General features: G+C 35.8%; 1 protein-coding gene across 2 annotated transcripts in view; it reads right to left on the bottom strand.

Moving 5' to 3' along the window:
* Positions 1-6,584: 6,584 nt before the first annotated feature.
* The window catches only part of HNF4G (hepatocyte nuclear factor 4 gamma), a 19,970-nt gene continuing 5,581 nt past the window's right edge, over positions 6,585-20,973 (bottom strand). For both annotated transcript variants that reach the window (XM_031063744.1, XM_005429137.2), the window contains 8 exons: positions 20,958-20,973; positions 17,370-17,476; positions 13,218-13,373; positions 11,042-11,129; positions 8,864-9,016; positions 8,448-8,684; positions 7,128-7,250; positions 6,585-6,719 (listed from right to left, as the gene is read on the bottom strand). The exon at positions 20,958-20,973 is cut by the window's right edge and continues 1 nt beyond it. In XM_031063744.1, coding sequence (XP_030919604.1) covers positions 6,601-6,719; positions 7,128-7,250; positions 8,448-8,684; positions 8,864-9,016; positions 11,042-11,129; positions 13,218-13,373; positions 17,370-17,476; positions 20,958-20,973 — 999 coding nt within the window. In that variant the 3' untranslated portion in view covers positions 6,585-6,600. The remainder of the gene's footprint in view (positions 6,720-7,127; positions 7,251-8,447; positions 8,685-8,863; positions 9,017-11,041; positions 11,130-13,217; positions 13,374-17,369; positions 17,477-20,957) is intronic.

Raw genomic sequence — 20,973 nt, 5'->3', positions numbered from 1 at the left:
AGCTAGAGAGCAGTTGTAACCCAACCTATTTACTTGCTTTATTTGAACAAGACAGGAAATAAGAGCCATTGTAATAGGTGACACAAACACTCTGCATATCAGGTGGCTGACATGAAAGTGACAGATGAGAACATCACCGGATCCAACACTTTGGTTTTTGCTCCAAAGTTGTATCAAAGTGAAATGTTGACTCTGAATGCAACTAAAAACCCAACCAAAGTTTTATCTTGTCTCAGTTGGCTTTGTGAGAAGCATGAAACAGAGCATGGCATAGTAGGTGATACAACAGGCAAATTCAACTGTGTCACATGAAACAAATCATGATGATAAAAAGGGATTGGAGACAGTGAGAACTGCCATGGGCTACATGAAGGGCATTCTTTCACTCCCATGGCATTATGACCCATTGCTAAAGAATGTGTTTAAGTAATACTTAGAGTAAGGGTCCCAGAGCTGTGATGCAGAATGTGGCCAGACCTCCCTGTAGAACAGCCCTGTGAAGAGCCAACAAGCTGCCAGTGGGCACCTGAGGGCATGTAAACCTTCTGGGATATGTTTCATGAATTGCTTAATAAAAACTGTAGATTAAATCAGCTGCTCCAAGTATGAAGTTTGCAATCTACAGGTGATACACTGAGCCACAGACGTAACTACATTGAATATATGGAGCAAAGCTGTCTAATCTAACACCTCCAGTAAAGAGGTTTTCCTAATCTCCTTGTGAAATCAACAGTGTTAGCCAATTTTTATGTGTCTTCTTTCCTTCCTCCTTTCACTGAATTCCCTTGAAAGACTGAAGAACACCTTTTTATGTACTCTTTTTTTCCCTAACCAATCACCAACTTTTTAAACTTGTTCAGGTAATTTCAGTCCCAGGGACACATCTCTATGTGCAATCTTTATGATTATGCTTCCTTGAAGACCTTCAGTATTCTAAAATTGAAATTCTGTCTCAATTTTGCTCAACCCACCAAAAAACTGGCAAAGGACACTAAGTGGGAGGCCAGACCCCAAAATGTCACTGAGCCTAATCAGACACAGGACACTCAATTGTTCAACTCTTACTATATTAAGACTCAAAAATACCAGCCAGTGCTATTCAGATCAAAGCCAAAGACATTTTAAAACTCTGGATTTCTAGGCTTTCTTCTCTAGTCTCAGAGGAGAGTGCTAAGCTTTAGATGAAATTACCCCTTGCCCAGACTGTCTAAAGGAAAACCTTCATCACTTGCTGGTGTTCACCTCATCATGTCAGACATTGGTGACATTCACCCTTGCAAAAGGAAGAAGTGGTGTGAGGCCCAAAATCATTGGGTAATTAAGAGCCTTGTGCTGATGCAAGGGTGCCCCACCACGATGTGACTTGGAGAAACTGTCACATCAGGCTTTGTTTGTGAGGAGGTGGCTACCCTCTCAGCAGCATCAGTAAATCTAGTATCAACATGGCATCTTTGATTGACACTTGATTCAGGTGAACTAGGACATAATCTCAGTAGCGAGATTATTGTCATAAGAACATCTTTAGGCATGCCTTGATGAGATTTTGCTCATCCTGCTTAGGTAGTACTCAAAAGGAAATTATTATAGTTGGTGATACAAAATGGAAGTTCTCTGTCACAGTCATTATATAACAATCTTTACATTTGATTTTGTCTTCATTTCTTACCCTTTAATAGAAATATTTATGTTTTTGTTTAGAAATAAGGCATGTATTTTAATTTTTATGAAATAAATTTTTGAAAATATATTCCTGCAATTGAGCACCTTTAATCCCCTCTGCAATCATAGAGGGCTTTTTATTTACACATAGACTATTCGATCAATGAAAATACTTGGATTTGCCGCAAGAAAATAAGGAACCGAAAGAAAATAGTGATTGATGTCAACCTTGATGACAACCATCTCCCCTATCTTAATATTAGAAAAACAACAGAAGAAAGAGAAGCACAATTGCATTGTTACCATTGTAACACTAAATTTGGTGATAATTTTTTTTTTCAATTCTTGCTTATTCCTAGGGACAATAAAGGGAAAGGAGAAAGCTAATGCATCTGTATCAGACCCAATAGCAAAATGTAAAAACTAATTGCAAACCAATACAGAAGATTTTTGATAGACTTATTAAAATGTTGATCTAAGTATTTCTTTAATATATACTTTAGCATAAGTATTACAAATGGTGGTGCACAACTAGAAACGGTCTGTTGAAAGACATTAAAAAAAATGTTAGGGCATCACAGACTGACAGACATCCTTGAGGTAAAAACAGAACTTCCAAGTATATGAATAAAACAAAGAATTATAACAAATTCTCTTACGTTCTGTATATGTTAAATTTTCTGTCACAGAAGACTCCTGGAGCTCTGTAAATATCTTTGCTTACTTTCAGAATTCTTTAGTTGGAAGAAATTCTGGGTGATGATTAGAACTGAAAGCTAGTTCATCTACCTCTCTCTGTAAAACACATTATCTTGATTTACCTATTGCGGCTACTTGTAAAGCTGATTTATCAAAATCCTTGAAGAATAGTCTGTCAGCACTTCACAGCATTGAAGTTGTAAGGGGGTTTCCATATTTCCTTTGTTGTAGGATGAAAAAAAAACCTCTTCCATTCCCTAAAATCATAAACCTCCTACACCCCAGTCAGCCTTCACAAGTAGAGGTTTCCTGCATGTAGAATAATCAGCCATTGATTCAAGTCCCTCAGAAGGACCAGAAGATCTCCAGCATTCAAAATGGAGTCTCCATGGCAGCTTTCCCCTGTAGTTCTGCACTCCAGAGTAGAGCCCATTTGAGCAAAAGTAAGCAGCTCAAATCATTGTGTTACTGCTAACAAAAAACCCCAACAAAACAACAACCCCCCCCCAAACAAACAAACAAACAAACTAACTAACAACCTAACTCCATTTCTATTCAAAATCTAGTAAAGATACACACAACTGGACATAATTTCCAAGGCAGAGGAGATACTTGTTATCTAAAAAAACATATTGTAAAGAGTCTTTCTAAAGTTTACAATATCTTTATCAAGTTACACCTAATTTTTTCTAAATAACAATGTGCTGGAGCAAAGACAGTGATTTCTTAAATAATCCCTGTCCAGAAAAAAACAGACTGTTGAACATATGGTTAATTTTAAACACAGATGGAATTAAGCATGTGCTTCAGTTCTGTTCTGAGTCAGAAGTAAAAATTGAAGACCATAGCAATGTAATACTTTGCCATGTTGCAGCAGAATCAACTAAAATGTTGCCATCAGATTCTTTCATATGATTTCAATATCCTGCTTGAGCAGAGGGGGTTGGATTAGATGACCTCCAGAGGTCCCTTCCAACCTCAGCCATCCTGATGCTGTGAACACTGTAGAGATGAAAGCATGTTAGTTATATACTTATTTATTGTGTAAGGAATATAAACTATTCTCATTGTTTATGTAAATAGTAAAAAAAAAAAACAACTAAAAGGCAAATGTGTCATTTGGATCATTCGTATTTCTTTATTGAGCTTTGATGAAAAACAGGCCATTTGAAATATTTCCAGCAACCATTTCAATTCCAAATGCTCAATACAAAAACTTGGTATCAGAGTTCAAACATATAAAGTTACATCTCATTATAATTTAATATTTAACAGCACTAATCATTTCTGATTTTTCATAATTAAGTTTACAAAAATAATGTTACATTTATAAAATAAATCAGCTTTTCCCAATAAATTACAGTGGTGCTCTTATTCAAAAATTGTAATATATCATACAAAATAGACAACAGCTTTTTGTCAGATAAAATACTAAAGTATATTTTTCCTCCAGTACATTTTGGCAGTGTGTGACAACATTTTATTGTACACTTGATATCTAAAGTTCACTGTGAAAAATAAAGTAAGCTATTATGCACATTTCTTATATAAGGCAAAAGTGGCCAGGTTGGGGACTGATCTTTATTTCCAATTATATGTTTTTAGTCAGACCAATACTGCCCTGTATATGTAGCTGAATTCATTTATCTGACCCAGTAAATTCATGCAGATCACCTAGAGTCCAACACTCTTTCTATGACAAGTACACAAAAGTGAGCCAAATCAGTAAACTTTTGGGCTGTTCAGTATCTGTCACACTTGTTTTACCTTTGTGTATCACTGCAAAGCATTGGTGGCCAACTTGTAAAAAAAGCAGAGTCTGGATACCCTTAAAGTTAATGGCAAAACTTCAGTACCTTATTCTGTCATAAAAACTCATATTAAAAGGAACTTGTAAAAAGAGCAATGCATTAATAAAAAACAAACAGTAAACAGCAGAAAGGAAAAGGATCTAAAAAGCAAAGGGCAAACACTAATGGCTACTGTATACAGACTTTACAAAAGCAAATACTTTAAAATAACAAAGAAACACAATGTCTACCTGGTGGTAGGTGCATTCTCATTAAAACCTTTTGAATATTCAGGTCAGCTCAGCATTTACTGTGTTGCATTTCCAGCCTACAAAAATGTGTTTGAAGAATCATTTTGGATTGTTTGAGCAAGTTTTACAAGCCAAGGGTGTAACTGCACCATCTCTGCATGCTGTGATTAATGAAGATGTCTGGTTCAGGGTGATCAACATCTCACCTTGAAGAATTTCTGACTCCACTACGTTTTCTCTTTGCAATAGTTTAGCAAACTGCAATATATTATTATCTCTTTTTTTTGTCTGTTTGTCTCTCACATATCTTCTGGTAGAAAGTCTGCTTTAAAGTACTAAATCATTCCTGTCTGGAATAAATAAAGTATGTGAAGTGGTGATTTTCTTATGATGTTAGTATTGTATGAACAACATATCACTTCATATATCATAAAATATTACTTTCACAAATTGTAACTGAGTAGTATAAATGCCCCAAGTGAGCACGTGTCACAAGGTCCACTTTGTGCAAATTCACAGAGGGTCCAAATCCAGATGGGTTGTTATGGACTCCAGACACAAAGCCTAGTCAAGGTTGGATGCCCAGACTGGAAGGGGAGGAAGAGATGGAGAAAGGGCTCATCACAGAAAAGCAAGTCATCCCATGCTTCTGAAAACTTAGACATTGAGAGGATGGGTATATGAATTGAGAGAGTGTGCTGTCTTCTGGCTGCCTTCTGGCTTGAAATACCATGGCTCAAACCAGAAACACCTGGAACTGAACTCAGGCACATCTGCCACTGCAATTAGTAAGTCATAACTCTCCAAACACAGAGCTACTACATTAATTACAACTTTTCAGTAGGTGAATTTTAGTGATTGCTGAAACATGCATTTACTACCCAGTTAGACAAATAAACACAATGGCTGCTCTTACACTAGTAAACCAAACATCACAAAGCATCCTCTTGCCCTGACATGGTCCTAGTTAGACCTCATTTCAGTCTACAACTTCCTTGTGAGGGCAAGAGGAGGAGCAGGTACTGATCTCTCTGTGTAGTGACCAGGAACATGACCCAAGGGAATGGCCTGAAGGTATGTCAGGAGGTTTAGGATGGATATTAAGAAAAGGTTCTTCACCAAGAGGGCGGTTGGGGACTGAAACAGGGTCCCCAGGAAAGTGGTCACAGAAAAGTCTGACAGAGTTCAAGAAGCATTTGGACAATCCTTTCAGGTACATAGTGTGACTTGGGGATGGTGCTGGGCAAGGGCAGGGGTTGGACTCAATGATCTTTGTGGATCCCTTCCAACTCAGTATGTTCTGGGGTTCTGTGATACTCTCTGTACTCTTAAAGAGAAGGGCTGTGTCCAAAGTACCTGAAAGCAAAAAGTGTTGCTAGACTGGCCTAATTCCCAAAGTGAGCTCATAATTTTTTTGGGAAAGTACTAGTTAGTCCAGACCAAAAAGCCTACCAGTCCTTGTTCTAAGTATTTATCAATATAAATGCTTCAGCACTGGCCAATTGACTATATATAGACATAATATCTATATATGTTCTATATATAGATTTTAAGAAGTCCTCAAGCATATTCACCCAGGCAGGCCTTCTGCTTCATACAAACTGTTAAACAGGAAGGATCCGATGCTTTTGTTGAAGTTTTACTTAAAAGAGATGATCCTTTAAAATTAGGAGTTTTTAAAAATAGTTGCGGTTTTCTGTCCATTAAGTATGTTTTCCTTTTTTTTTCCATTCATGGGCTTTTTTGGTAGCCTCATGTTCTACTATCAGTGGAATCTTGGCTTTTGCCTGAATAACCCACTTTTTCATATCTACAATTCACAGCTAAACAAGCACTAAGCAGTTCCATTACAATGAAAAAATTATATACACACCTAAAACAATAATATTAAGACAACAACTAAACCAGGAAATAAAAACATTAATCTGTGCAGTTATAAGATCTAAAAATAATATCTACCTCTATACATATTTGTCAGACTGCGGCATCCACAGTTACAGTTGTATGCAGTAGTCAGAACAGCATTACTTTCCAAATCATGAGGTGTTTTAAGGAACACCCACTTAGCAGTGGCTGCTGAGGAAATAGTTTCCTTTATCAACCTGAGATTTTAAATGTGCAAGTGTTCTACCAATCTACCTAGTGCATGAAAAGGAAGAGAAGGAAGGGAAGGAAGGAAGGATAAGACATAGATAAAAATATCACAATGGTTTTTGTTTCAAAATAGATTGCTGTGCAATGACTGAAGCTTGATTTGCAGACATTTTGTATTCTTGCCCAGAGCCTTGTGGAGGGGAAGGTAATGGAGTTTCTGGAGTTGCTGAAAAAAACCACAGAAATAATTATATACTTTATTAGCTTGGTCTACTCTACCTAGATACACTACTGCACTGAAAGGGAGTCCTGTTGCATGCTTGGAAAAGAGAGTGCCTTGACATGCTTGGAAAACAGGATATTTTAATGATCAGAATTTTTAGTTTATTAAAGATTGTGCATATAAAAACAATGATATATCAAAATGGAGCTGAATTTTTAAAATTAAATTAAATTCAGGTCAAAGTCTATTACTTAACACCATTTGTATACATACATTTTTAATGCACAATTATTTTAATTTAAGAATGATGAGGAAATAGCTCTATGAACACTGACAGGTCACCATGCTAATTAATATTTTAAAATGAAACAGTGAAGTGTTATGACAGAAGGCTAACTTGCAATTACTTACGTATCTGTTCTGTATGTACAGGAGCAGACATTGAACTTATGAGGACAGTTTGGCCAGTTAATGGATCTTGGGCTAAGTGAGGATGCATTGGATGATGCAGATGACTGGCATCATTAGAAGTACCTGCAAAAATAACATGAGCATATATCAATGCAAACGAGCGTGTTGTTGCCAGTGACTTATACTTCAGTAATTACATTTCCACAGAGTAAATATTTTGATTGGCAATTTGAATAATTGCCTCTGGGTATTCATTAAACAATTTAAGCAGACTTCAAGCATATTAAGCACTGTGTTTATTTTCACTGTTTTGACTGCAATAACAGTGTGTTTCATGAAATATTTCTAAGGATTCTTTCATCTGCCTAGGGAATTGTAGGACAACCCAGTAGTTACTGAGAAGTACATAGCAAAATCTGTTGTTGTAGGACTAAGTTAAACAAGATGAACTGCCAAGACAAGAAGGCTTTAGCTGACAATTACACAACACAAAGCTCAGCCAGTGAGTCAGAGTGGTCACTTAGATCAGGGTTCCCTCAACATCCCAACATCCTAGATTCAATAATAATATAATATTTAATATTAATAATATTTTAATAGTTAATCTGTTCTGTATGTACAGGAGCAGACATTGAACTTATGAGGACAGTTTGGCCAGTTAATGGATCTTGGGCTAAGTGAGGATGCATTGGATGATGCAGATGACTGGCATCATTAGAAGTACCTGCAAAAATAACATGAGCATATATCAATGCAAACGAGCGTGTTGTTGCCAGTGACTTATACTTCAGTAATTACATTTCCACAGAGTAAATATTTTGATTGGCAATTTGAATAATTGCCTCTGGGTATTCATTAAACAATTTAAGCAGACTTCAAGCATATTAAGCACTGTGTTTATTTTCACTGTTTTGACTGCAATAACAGTGTGTTTCATGAAATATTTCTAAGGATTCTTTCATCTGCCTAGGGAATTGTAGGACAACCCAGTAGTTACTGAGAAGTACATAGCAAAATCTGTTGTTGTAGGACTAAGTTAAACAAGATGAACTGCCAAGACAAGAAGGCTTTAGCTGACAATTACACAACACAAAGCTCAGCCAGTGAGTCAGAGTGGTCACTTAGATCAGGGTTCCCTCAACATCCCAACATCCTAGATTCAATAATAATATAATATTTAATATTAATAATATTTTAATAGTTATTATATTATAAAATAATATAATTGTTTTATATATATTATATAAAGATAATTTATATTATGTTGAATATAAATTCAACATAATACAAGATGGTAAATGTAACAAATTGATAGCTTACCTCCCAGTAACATTTCCTGAAGCAAACTGTCAATTTTAACAATTCCAAATAATTTAACCAATTGTATCTGCTCAATCATTTGCCAAGTGATGCTTTGGAGTGTAGGCAGTAGAAGAAGAAGTTCTCCAAATCTTCCTCTGGAGTCGTACTGACGGTCATTAATATAATCCTCTAAACTGATTTGGACTTGGAATCGCATATTCTTAATCTTCAATGGATTACTCAAGCCTTTTGCATCTTTAAAAATGACAAAAACTTTAAGTCAAGGCATATTACAATTTGGGAGGAGCATCTTACTGTTTTTAATTTTATTCTTTTCCATTCAGCTAGATAATATGAACAGATGCTAAATTAACAAAAATTACTTTTAATACAATCACATGTAAAACAATTGAGAGATATTTTTGTAAAAATACCTGGATCAAAAAACACAATTGCTTTCAAGCAAGCATATTCATTGTCATCTATTTGAATTTCCTGGAAAGGACGAACTAATTCATCCAGAATCCGATTTGCCACTCGGCAGATCTCCATTTCAGTGCTGTTGCGATGGATTATGTAATTGTTGCCTTAGAGAGAAAAAATATCAACATATGAATTAATAGAAACATTTTGATGTAATGTACTAGATTAAGACAATTTTCAAAACTACATTTCATATTGCGTGATCAAGGTAATTTTTTTAAGTAATAACTCTCCCTTGCATCACACACAACTTTTCTTTGCAAACAGAGTATATGTGCAAATTATAGCTGTAACCCAGTACATAATCTGTACATATAAGTACACCAACATGTAATTACTGATTAGTCCACAGGACCAAGTTTGGTATTTGAATTTACAAGTATGAAGCAAGTAGACTTTCTGTTTTAATAACAGATAAATATACTGATATATTGATCTTAAAATGTATTCTTCCCTGATTAAAATAATATATCCCAAGCTGAATGACAAGGATTTGACTATAGAAAAGAGGAGACACTGGAAATGCTTCTTTTTCTAATGGATGTTTCTGTTGTTCCTAATAAAATTTAGTAGCATCATAAAATAATTTTACCTAGAGTTTTTTGGGTTTTGTTTTTGGTTTTTTTTTTTTTTTTAAATATCCATTTTGGAGGTCTTCACTATTGCATCTTTATTCACCTTCTGGAGAACACTAGGAATACCCTGGAGTTTTCAGAAGCCACCATGCAGTTTTGTGATAATTACATCACAAGTGATCCATGTCAAAATTACTCATAAAACAGATACCTGCCTCCAAGTATCAAAAATAAGCCTTGAAGCCTCAAATAATTTCTACTTTTGGTGTATCTGCTGATGCTCATGATTTACTATTATTTTATCATTGTTTTCCTTTTTACCTTATTACTAATCCAAATAACATTGCAAATTTATTTTTCCCTGTTTCTGTTAATTTTGTTAGTGAAACTGTATCTAGGGAAATAACTACCTTAAGAAAGCCATTTGTACAGCTTTTGTCTTGAAAGGATTGCTGGTGAGAGAAATACCTTCAGACAAAGCCCTTCTTGTCCTTTTACTGTGGGCAAAAATAAATTCAAGCTAATTTAGAGCTATGAAAAGGCAGGCCCAAAGAGGAAGGAGAACAAGTAGTAGAAAATGTCCTTGTACCATACCACCAGTGAAGAGACAAATCTGAGTCTGTATTCCATATAGCCCTGCCTCACATCAAATATCATGTCCAAGACAACCAACAGCCTGTCTCAGGAAACAGCCCCAATGCTGACCATGTCTATGAGACCCTTTTTGGCAGAGTGCACTTCAGACTGGCAGAGCACTGTGTCAAACAAGGCTAACAAATGCCTCATCACATCACTCTCCACACCAGCACACATCTCATAACTGGGCCTCTCTGTTGCATGAACATGCTTCCATCAGTGACAACATCCTCTTCCCTGACAGCCATGTTCCCTTAATATAACCCTCTGCAGGAGCCATCTCAGCTGACCAAGAATACGCTCCTGCAGAGGTGCCTCGGCACTGTGCCATGGGTGCACCCATCTGTCATGTGGCAGGGACAACAGGAATGATGTTTATTTACATGGTGGCCATATGGGGACTATTGAGGAAGAAGTGAGAGGGGTCTTGGGAAAGTGAGTTGCAGGTAACATGCTATCTAGTATTTTAGCCAGTAGAGTCTTCTCTGAGTCTGAAGGACTCCTGAGAAAGCTCCAGATAAATGGTTTTCATGAAGACTGAAAATAATCCATGTGCAACAGGCTGGCTACACCTTTCCTAAGCAAAGGGGTTTTTACCTTTGTGTTGTTATTTTGTTCCATTTTTTTTTATGGGAAAAGGTGTAGAAAGGATGATAACGTAAGGAGTCAATTGCCAGGGAACTCCCTTAAATTGTAGTTTCTGCTTTCCAATAGACCTTTACCTGTATTAACTCACATGAAACCATCCACCTGCTTTTGCTAGGACAGGCACGTGACATTATGTCATTAATAGCTATTTAGCATTTACAGAATGCATTGCTTTGATTGTGCCAGAACAGTTGTTCCACTTAAGTGACTACATCGTTGCTAATGTACTATAACATCATCATCAGTAAGTAAAACAAAACTAATATTTACCTAAAAGTAAAATGTCCTTGTATGCCATGGACCGTTTTGCTGCTCCAAGCAACAGGTGCTCCCCAGCATGTGCTCTTAGCAGGGCAACCTCATGAAAAAAAAAAGCAGACTCATTAGATGATAAAGCAGTAAGTTTCAATAAGAGCAAAAGAAAAGAACACACCTAACTGTGTGTTAGGTACATGTTGAAGACTAAGATTCCGATGTAAAATGTAAAGTGAATGTAAAAATCTGAACGCCATCAAAACAGCATTTTCTAATTAAACTGTCATTCTCTGTCATATCTAAATTCTGTCTAGATTTTAAACATCAGGTTCTGCAAAATACTTCTCAATAAATATACTACCTTCATTTCTTTCCTAGTGTGTAATCCCTTGACAAAGTTTTCTCTGGCATTTTAAGTTGACACTAAAAACTCCAGTGGGCTATAATGAACTATCACAGTAAATTTGGTTCTATCAGTGTTTCATTTTTCTCTTGAACCAAAAATTTATGTGGCACTTAAAAGAACTTTTTCCCAACAAAGCCAGATATGCTAACAGAGCCACTATTGTCCACAAAGGAATCCCAATTTGTGCTAGGAAGGAACTTGTGTTTATTAGTTTACTCTTAGTCACCTATTTACTTTCCTCAAGTTTTAATGTCTGCTTGAAATTTCAGCAATGGTGTTTATTTCCTCAAAGAACTCATCTCTTGACAAGTAATTCTAATCCAAGCCAGTCATTTTAGGAGAGCTATAAAGGTACACTGTACCTGGGTAATACTTATGTGTTAAGACTTCAGGTTCTCAGTAGAGTTACCTCAGCTGCTTTGGTCTCTTCTGTGGTTTGTGAATTAGGCTGACTCCCAGATTGGGAATCATTTTTTCAACACCAGATGGCTTATTTCATAACTGAATGCACAATGCCTCTTAGAAACTGTCTATCAAAAAATGAAAAACTGGCATTTGTTTTATCTCTCAACGTCTTTGTCCCTACTTTTCTAAGGTACTTAAGGTTTCAGAGTATTTCCCAACATGTACTCTTCAAGCACAGCAAGGGCATTTTCAGCCTATCATTCTAAGCTGATATTTCATTTTTTCAAATGCAGATAGGAATATTTTAACGATATTTGATACCTCCTCTTTTTCTCCATGTTGTCTTAACAACAAAAGCAGCAATTTTTTGCTTGCTTTTGTTGCCCTTGTGTAGTAATGACATTTGAAATTCTTTTTCACATGAACAGTTTAAACTTATTCGAGTATGCTGAGCTTGTGAACATATGTGTTCTGTGGGTCTGCAAAGACATAATTTAACTTATTTTTGGGGGAGTTTCCTGTGGCCTGAAACAGACCCATATTCCTGAGGAATGATACAAGGGGGAATGACTCAGTTCAAACCAAGGATGACCTAACACTTGCAGGATTTTGTTAAAAAACTGAGAGACTGAAGAAGCAAAAAGAAGGATTTATACAATTCCAGTTCACAGAGTGATTTTTAAGATGAATCAGATTTTGATGTGGAATCAAGAGATCCCAAGCAATGAATTAATGTCCTTCTGAGGCTGCTTGTCAGAGAACTAATCCCCACAATGTGGAGATTCTGGTTCTGGGTTTGCCAGTGCAACCTACTCTAAAAGCCAGTGATATATTAGAATATATTACAAATGTGATGTTACATCAGACCTCTGTCATAAAAACTCTTATGAATTTTCAATATTTGGTGCTTTTTTCCTTTATATACAATATAATTTTAGTACACTGTATTCTATGAAAGATTATTTGCTATGGATTGATATCAGTATGTTTGGAATTTATTTGAGATTCTAATCGCTTTTGGTTTTTGCAAGTAGAGAAGTCTTGCTTCATGTTAAATAACATGCTGTCTTATACCATATTATAATGAAAGGTGAACATGCAAGGAATACTTTTTAAGGTCAGAAAATGTTCTGCTTCCAAAACACTAAAAAAAGAACAAAACACTTAAAGCCATGCTGCCTTACTGCTTCTTTTTGTTCATGTCTTTTCTGTTGTGGTGGTGTTACTTCACAACTTAAATAAAATAAATTAAGAGGGTAGGTCTAGTACTCAGCTCTATTTTTTCAGACAAAAAAAGAATGAGTGCTTCATCCTGACATTTAAATACCACAGGCATAACAGAGCAGTAATTAGAGTTTTCTCTTTGGTCTCCTCTTATACCTGGTCATCGAGTGGTAGTTCACAGAAGCCTGGAATATATTTAGCCCATTCCACCAGGACCAAAAGTTGTTGCTTCATAGATTCACAGACATCACTAACACCAGCAATTTTCTTAACATTTATATCAGTGCTAGCACCAGGACTGGAAATTGAGATCTGGCCATAATGAGAGAAAAAATGAATGATGTTAAATTTCATATAATTTTATTTTCACTGGTTAATAACATATTTAAGAAAAAAATCACAGCAGTAATCACATATACTCTTGAGAAATTCCTTGACCATATGGACCATTACCCTGCATGTAAATGATAAATTTTTCTTTTTCATTATTACCAGTTTGTATTGCAATATGCTAAAATTTTAATTAATCATATCATGGTACAATATCTTCTCATTCCACAATACTATTTTTAAAAATATAGAGCTCTTTTAATTTGTAAAAGGGAGGTGTTTTAGGTTTTTTTTTTCTTTAAAATGGTTGACATTTACTTCATTTCAGAAAAAAAAAAGAAGAGCTCATAGTGGCATGTAGTAATATTAAGGGACAGAGATAATAAGACAAAGAGAATGATAAAGGGGTAGTACGTTCTTCTAGTGTAAAGACAAGTATCATTAACTTTAGAAGGTAAAACAGGGGGGTTTTAGTGCCTGGAGGAGAATGGTTTGTAATGATGAAGTAGTGGCATAGGCAGAAGTCTGAGATGTTTCAGAGGAGTTGTAAAGGATATGAGTGTGCATTAGACCACTTGCAGGAAACAGTGTTCTGTGAAATGGCAAGAGAGCAATATCTTTCTGGGCCTGAAGCTGGACACTTCTACTGAGCCAATTCCTGAAATTCTTAATGACTTTTCAAGGAAAGGAACAAAACCAGGCTTTCTCTTGAGCCAGGCAGGAAAGCCAGCTTAAGATAAAGGCAAACCTGAGAAGGTAAGGCCAGTTTATAGTTGCTATCAAACAAGGGAAGCAAAAAGAAAAAGAAAGCAGAAAAGACAAAATAAAAGAAAAAAGGAAACAAAGTAAAAAAGAGAGAAGAAGAAGAAGAGAAAAACAATAAAAAGTGAAAAAGAAAAAATGTAAAAAGAAAAAGAAAAAGAAAAAGAAAAAGAAAAAGAAAAAGAGAAAAAAGAAAAAGAAAAAGAAAAAGAAAAAGAAAAAGAAAAAAAGAAAAAGAAAAAGTGAAAAAGAAAAAGAGAAAAAGAAAAAAAAAGAAAATAAAAAGATCACTGTACAAGGCCGATAAAACTGACTTGCCCTTTATGTTTTATTACTGAAAGCATATTCAGGGAATTATGTAGTGTAATTATCTTCCTCAGGAAAAGAAATTAATTGTTTGGTCTTCCACTATCACGTTCCTACACTTTTCAGAATGGTGGAAAGTATTTAGTTTGACTCCTACCAGTTCCCTTCATTCATATACCCATGTTAAACCCCACAGTGGGATCTGTAGTGAAATCCGTTATCCTTGGTAGTCAAAAGGAGTTGTGCTTCTGAACTAAAGCTCTGTGCTTCCTACATAATTCAGCAGTGTAAAACAGTGAAAACAGCTTAGATATTTATGTCAGTTAACCAGCTGAACATTAGCTCTCAGGGAAATACAGCAGCTAGGCAGGTGAAAAATTCCTCAGACACATAATTCAAAGGCTATCATGTAGCAAAGAGGTTAGAGGTATTGCCTCTTTGTAGACAGAGAGTATGTGAAATCCGTGCTATAATCATGAATCCATTTCTGGCATCTCCTTTACAAAAAGGAGGCTGAAAATACTGATATTCATTCGGGTGAGAGCTACCAGAGTGATTCAGTCTAGAAAACCTTCAGTACAGGAAGACAGTAAAGAAATTCAATACATTTCATTTTTCTCCAGAAGAGTAAAAGGGGTCTTGATCATGATTCAAAGGTGCAAAGAAGAGATTTCTGATAGTAGGTCACACTCTGATCTACCTGAAAATGATACTACAAGAAGGCAAAGAAGAGGTAGATTGTTTAACTGTTACTGTTAGACATACTGACTCATGAAGTTAATACATTCTCCTTCCCTTAATATATTTAATTAAAGCTGTGCATTTTTATAATTTACATCTTACATTACAAACACTACAGTCTCCATGCTGAAATTACTTGGTGAACTTCTGCTGGGGATTCATGGGATGACTCCCATGGAGTTCATTATGAACACCTAGGATTGTATGTCTTGACAAGGATATGAAGTTATGAACTTTTCAATTTCTATTTCTCTATTGCTTTAACCTGCCTTTCATTTATGGGGTACAACACAGGAATCACTGACTTGATAGAATCGTAGATTAGGACAGGTTAGGAGGGACCCTGAAAGACCATCTAATCCAACCTTTTATTGGAAAGGAATACTAAAGATTATCTAACACTCTCTCCAATTGCATCTTGAAAATCTTCAGTGATAAGGACTCCACCATATTCCTGGAAAGGTTGCTCCAGTGATTGCTTGTTCTCACAGTAAAAAATTTCTTTCTTATATTGAGGTGAAATCTTTCCCAGTGTAACTTGTACCCATTAATGAGTTGATGAACATGAAAATATAACACTGTATCCCAGCTGTTCTGAAAACTTTCAGGGACAGATGCCTTTACTCGTATGAGAGTCCAGCATGCTCTTTTCATATTTACATAATCCCGGAAGCCTTTCCCAGGTGCGTATGAGAAAAATTGTACTTAGACAAATACCCCCCTGTAAGGGATCTTAAGGAACAAAATTACTAATTTTTTGTATTTATTATGAACACTTCAAAAGGGTCTATTTTTCCTTATTTAATATGAACATTTCAAAAGAGATGAATGCCACCCTCTTCCTCATTTCACAGCTGAAGTACTTAGATAATCATTTGGGACACTACCACCTCTCTAAGTCTCTTCTCAGGACTGAACTCATCTTAGAGACCTATTCAATTGAGGGAAAAAGAAGTACTTTTAGGACTTCTTTGCTTTTCCATCATGCTAATGAAGTTTTTTGGACTTTGAGGCCAAGACTGTATCTTCATATATGCTTGACATAGTGGAAGCAATTCTGTTCTACTAAAACATAACAAATAGTAAGTACAATAAATTTGTGTATACACAAGGAGATGTTTTAGGCCAAGAACCTACTGTTTGAAAAGAACTTTGTGCTATAAACAGCTGAGGATGTGATTCTGTTCAAGACAGTTCTTATTCCTGAATTGCAAATACCAGTTGGAAATGATTAAGGAGTACTATAAAAAAAGCACAATAAGCAAGTTCAAAAAATTACGAAGGAGATAAATATAGATATATTTTTCATACTGTATAGGTAGGAAAGGTAGGAAGGTACATTATGTTCATCTAGTCTGCCCAGACATGCAATATGTGCCAAAGACTATAACCCAGTAATTCCTGCATCAATTCTCTACAGGCAGTTCTAGCCTAAGAGAGATACTTATAAAGGATGAGATTACAAAACATTTGGGGATGTATAAATCAGTCAGCATGAAATCATAAAGATGGCAGTTAAATTCTAAGCAAGTTAGTAAGAGGTGCAAGAACGCAGAATCAATGACCATGATTTATCTGAGGTGCAGAAAAGGACTGGAGACTGTTCCATTCAGCAATTGATTCGATAGGAAAAAAAAAGAAAAAGAGAAAATGAAGTTCAGATGAGACAAAGAAAATTTAGAAGTGAGATGTGAATAGACTCTGCAGTTGGAACACTTCTGTTTGCCTTACTTATAATGTCTAAGGATATTAAAAATAGGATTTTCAAAAGACTGTAAGGAAAATAGAGTCCACACCCCTTTGAATGTAATGGCTTTGGACAAATTTTTCCCTATGTTTCATGGGAAAGCCTGCTTCAAGGATAGATAGATGCCACCAGCTGCCTAAGACAGCAACTGATTTAAAAGCAGTAAGAACCATAAACCTTTATTAAGAAAGGTGCCTAAGACATATTGTTCTGGACAAAGTAGAATTTTTTTATTGACTATGCTTCAAGAATGTATTCTATTACTGCTTCTTCCATTGAGAAGAGGAAGTTGTGTGCATTTTGGAAGTAGGAAAAAAGTAATCTCAATAATTATTTTTGATACAATAAGAAATTGAGAAGTATTTAATTTTAGTAAAAGTGGTCTTAACGTCACTAAACAATTTTGTGATAGATCTCAGTACCTGGCGGGAGAGTGTCTCGGCTTGTGACAATGTGCTAATAGAGGGACTGTTGCAGCCATCAAAAGTGTTTCTTCTTGTACTTATCCTGTCCCGTTCATTTTGTACAGCTGGAAAAGAATAATCATCTCATTTATTGACTTGTAAACACTGACACAAAGAATAATTTCAGAACTTTACTAGATTCCAGAAGATAACTCTAAGAACCAAAAGGTATGACATTCAAAGAAGATGATCTTCATTTAGCTCTGAGTGATGAGGAAGGATGATAATACTTGTTTACAGTCGCTATTGGAACACTACTTCCCTGTAAAAAGCACGTATAACTAATTGCAGATAGACACTGAATCATCTGCACTTCTGTCACTAGCTTAATTACAGTCAAACCTCTTTCTTCCTTTGAACTTGAACACATGGTCTCAATTTCAACCAATTTAATAAGTCAGTCTTTATGATAACAGCAGAAATGGATATTTCCAGACTGCCAAACAGGTCAGGTGGTACAGCATCACCACTGAAAAAATATCTCTCAGAGGAAGTATGAACACGCTACTCATGCTCTGATGTAGGAAACAATGAAACAGGAACGAATCATGAATTTAAGCCACTAGTAAAATAATTTTGAGACTTAAATCTCATGTTCCTCCTCAATGACATTGCATTCCTAGCCAGTTTATGGAATATTAACTAAGTTACAGGGGAAAAAAAAACCAATCCAAAAACTAGCACACCAAAAAAGTTTTAGGACAGTAAATTCAGTAAGTTTTGTCTCATGGAGTCCAAAATCAGGCATTTGAAAGAGCTTTGGATAGGGAATCTGTAATCAGCATGTGTAAGGTTTATAAAGCAAGAAAGTATGCTTTTAAACTAAAGGAAGAAGAAAAAAAAAAAAAAAACTGACAGTCAGATGCTTCTAAAACCTAGATTATGTCCAAGATTAGGCCAAAGAAAATGAAAAAGGGGGAAAAAAATTATTGTGCCAATGGAAATCTTTCTATTGCATGAGGAACTTCATTGTATTTTAAGAGCATCAGCTTTATTCCCAAAGATACGTTTGCTATATTGTGGGAAGCAATCTGCATTACAGAGTTAAGGAGTAGTACAAGAGGTTTTAATTAGAAAAAATACAAAAAACCTCTGTGCACCGAGTAGGTTCAGGATTTATCTGAACAATGCACACAGTTTATTCCAGAGGTGCACTAACTTTTTTGCAGTTGGTACACTCACTGATGGGCCTTCTACTAAGGTCACAGGAAGAAATCTTGTGTGGTGACAAACACACAGTATGTTGTAGACAGGAAAGAGAAAATATAACCTTTTGTAAAAGAATGCTGAAACAAACAGCATTCTTTTAGTCTATTAAAATAAATTCAGCATTGATTAGTTTTGCAAAAATAGTAAGGTATTCTGACAATACATCACTAGTGAAAATCACTAGTGGAGCACATTACCACCATGGGTGGATGCTTTAATTTTCTTCTACATACACATAATTTTGGATTATTAGACTAGACTATGTGGCTAAAGCTTTATTGTCAATTCAGGCTAAAATTTTCTTAAATAGAGACTCCATGAGAAGGGTGGTACATTTGCTGAAAGAGGACTTGTAAAGCTTTTAATAACTGAAGCCTCTCTTATCTTTGTCCCAAAGAAAAGAGATTTGCTAAAAACATGAGAATCTATCATAGACTCTATGCTATACTTACTTATACTATGAGACATGCCCTGATCATGTAGAGAGGTTATAACAAACAAAAGCAATGTTGAAAGTCTTAGACACAGTGGGATCAGAGTAGGGCAGAGTAGCGTTAAGCGGGTTAAAATTTTGTGCTGTGCACCAGGCTGCATTATCATCTTGAGGGAAATGAGCATTTCTCTGTTTTGGGCTCCCCAGCACATGAAAGCTGCTGGAAAACTAGGTAGTATCCAGCAGAGGCCTGTGGAGATGTAATCCACAAGATGCACAAGGTGCAGGCATCTTTGCTTATGTGGAAAAAAGAGGAGCAACGTGGATGTGAGGGTCTTCATTTCTGTAGCATACAGAAAATGGAACCAGATTCTTCTCAGATGCATAATGAAAAGACAAGACCCAATGGACACTACCCTAACTGCAGTAAGAGATATTCTAACTAGTTATAAGGAAAAAAACCCTTCCCAATGAGGATGGTCAAGTACTGGAAGAGCTTGCAGAGTGAGAGTTTGTTCAATCTCCCCTCCCACAGACTGTGTAAATCTGTCTGGACAGGGTCCCAAGCAACCTGACTGAACTTAGATGTCAGCCTTGGTTTAAGTGGGAGCTGAACTAGATGAATTCTAGATGTCCCTTCTGAGGTAAACTTTTCTTTAATTCCAGGTTTTGAAAGTCTGTAAAGTTCTGCTCTTTGCAAAACTTCTAGGGCTGCTGCATATTCACAGATCTTCCCCTTTCTTCACATCAGATTCATAACATATATACAATATGTTACTGACTTAATGGCTCAAATTCCAAAAGGCCAAAGTGTCTTAAAGGAGATCCACATTAGCAGGCAAACCTATTTCATACCCTGTGTAATGCTGTTTAGAATATCCCCATGGAGCTTCAAGGAGAAAAATCCATTTTACTTCATACCAATAACTTGATCACTAGCAAAGAACTACTACTAGACAGATACTTAAGAGCATAAAGAAAAAGCTTCCTTTGTACAGACAAAAAGTATGATAGCCACATTACAAGAGAACTAAGCATTCACATTTCAGGCTGGCCTGCAAGCAGATGCACCACGCTCCAAACAAAAAGGTAGCAAAGTTTGTGACAAACCACATTTGAGTGTGTATTTGAAACAGATAAGGACATCTTTTACGTCTACATCATTTTTGTCTTTGAAACAACAGCCCAAACAAAAAAACAAACCCTCTAATATTTGCACTGATCTTTTTTCCCTGTTGCTCTGATCTTTTGGTGATCTGGTCCTTTGACTCTGACTGAAGAATCACTGTGACACATGCTTCTCATATCTGTCAGTGAGATCCTAAGTAACAATTTTCCTATATTAAGCTCTAGGGAAATCAGATTTTTTATTAATTAATGTGGACACTCCACTGACTGCTACCACTACTCTTCCCACTACTTTTCCACTCAATTTCACAGTCCTTTGTCTGGCTTAAATGTTTCATTCATTTAAATTTAAGGGAAGAACCAGTAAATTGGCACTGTCATTACTTAGGGCAGGGGAAAAACCAGCCAGACAGTGATTTTATTACTCACTTTTGGTAAACATTTTAAGTAAAATCTCTTTGTTTGAAATATATTCCAGCATATGGCTCAATATGTAGAAATCAATGAATTTTGGTGACAGAATTAATGAATTATACAGTTGCAAATTCACTTTAAATCCATGGACTTGTTAATGTTCCAAGTGCTAGAACTGCTTACTCCCTTGAAAGTTAGTAGACATTGATTTCACCTCAATATAAACGCACTTTCCCATTATGAAGGTATTGTAGCCAACTTTCCATTGGTTTATTCTGCTGGAGTTTTTTAGAATTTTCATTATATTTCAAAGCTAATTAGGACTTTTTCTTTGTATATCAAATAATAAATTACTCCATTACCTTCCTTTTTCATTCC

The sequence above is a fragment of the Geospiza fortis genome, unplaced genomic scaffold (genome assembly GCF_000277835.1).
Source record: "Geospiza fortis unplaced genomic scaffold, GeoFor_1.0 scaffold1831, whole genome shotgun sequence".
Classification (NCBI taxonomy): Eukaryota; Metazoa; Chordata; class Aves; order Passeriformes; family Thraupidae; genus Geospiza; species Geospiza fortis.
The sequence above is the reverse complement of the archived record's forward strand: the minus strand, read 5'-3'. Positions and strand labels throughout refer to the sequence as shown.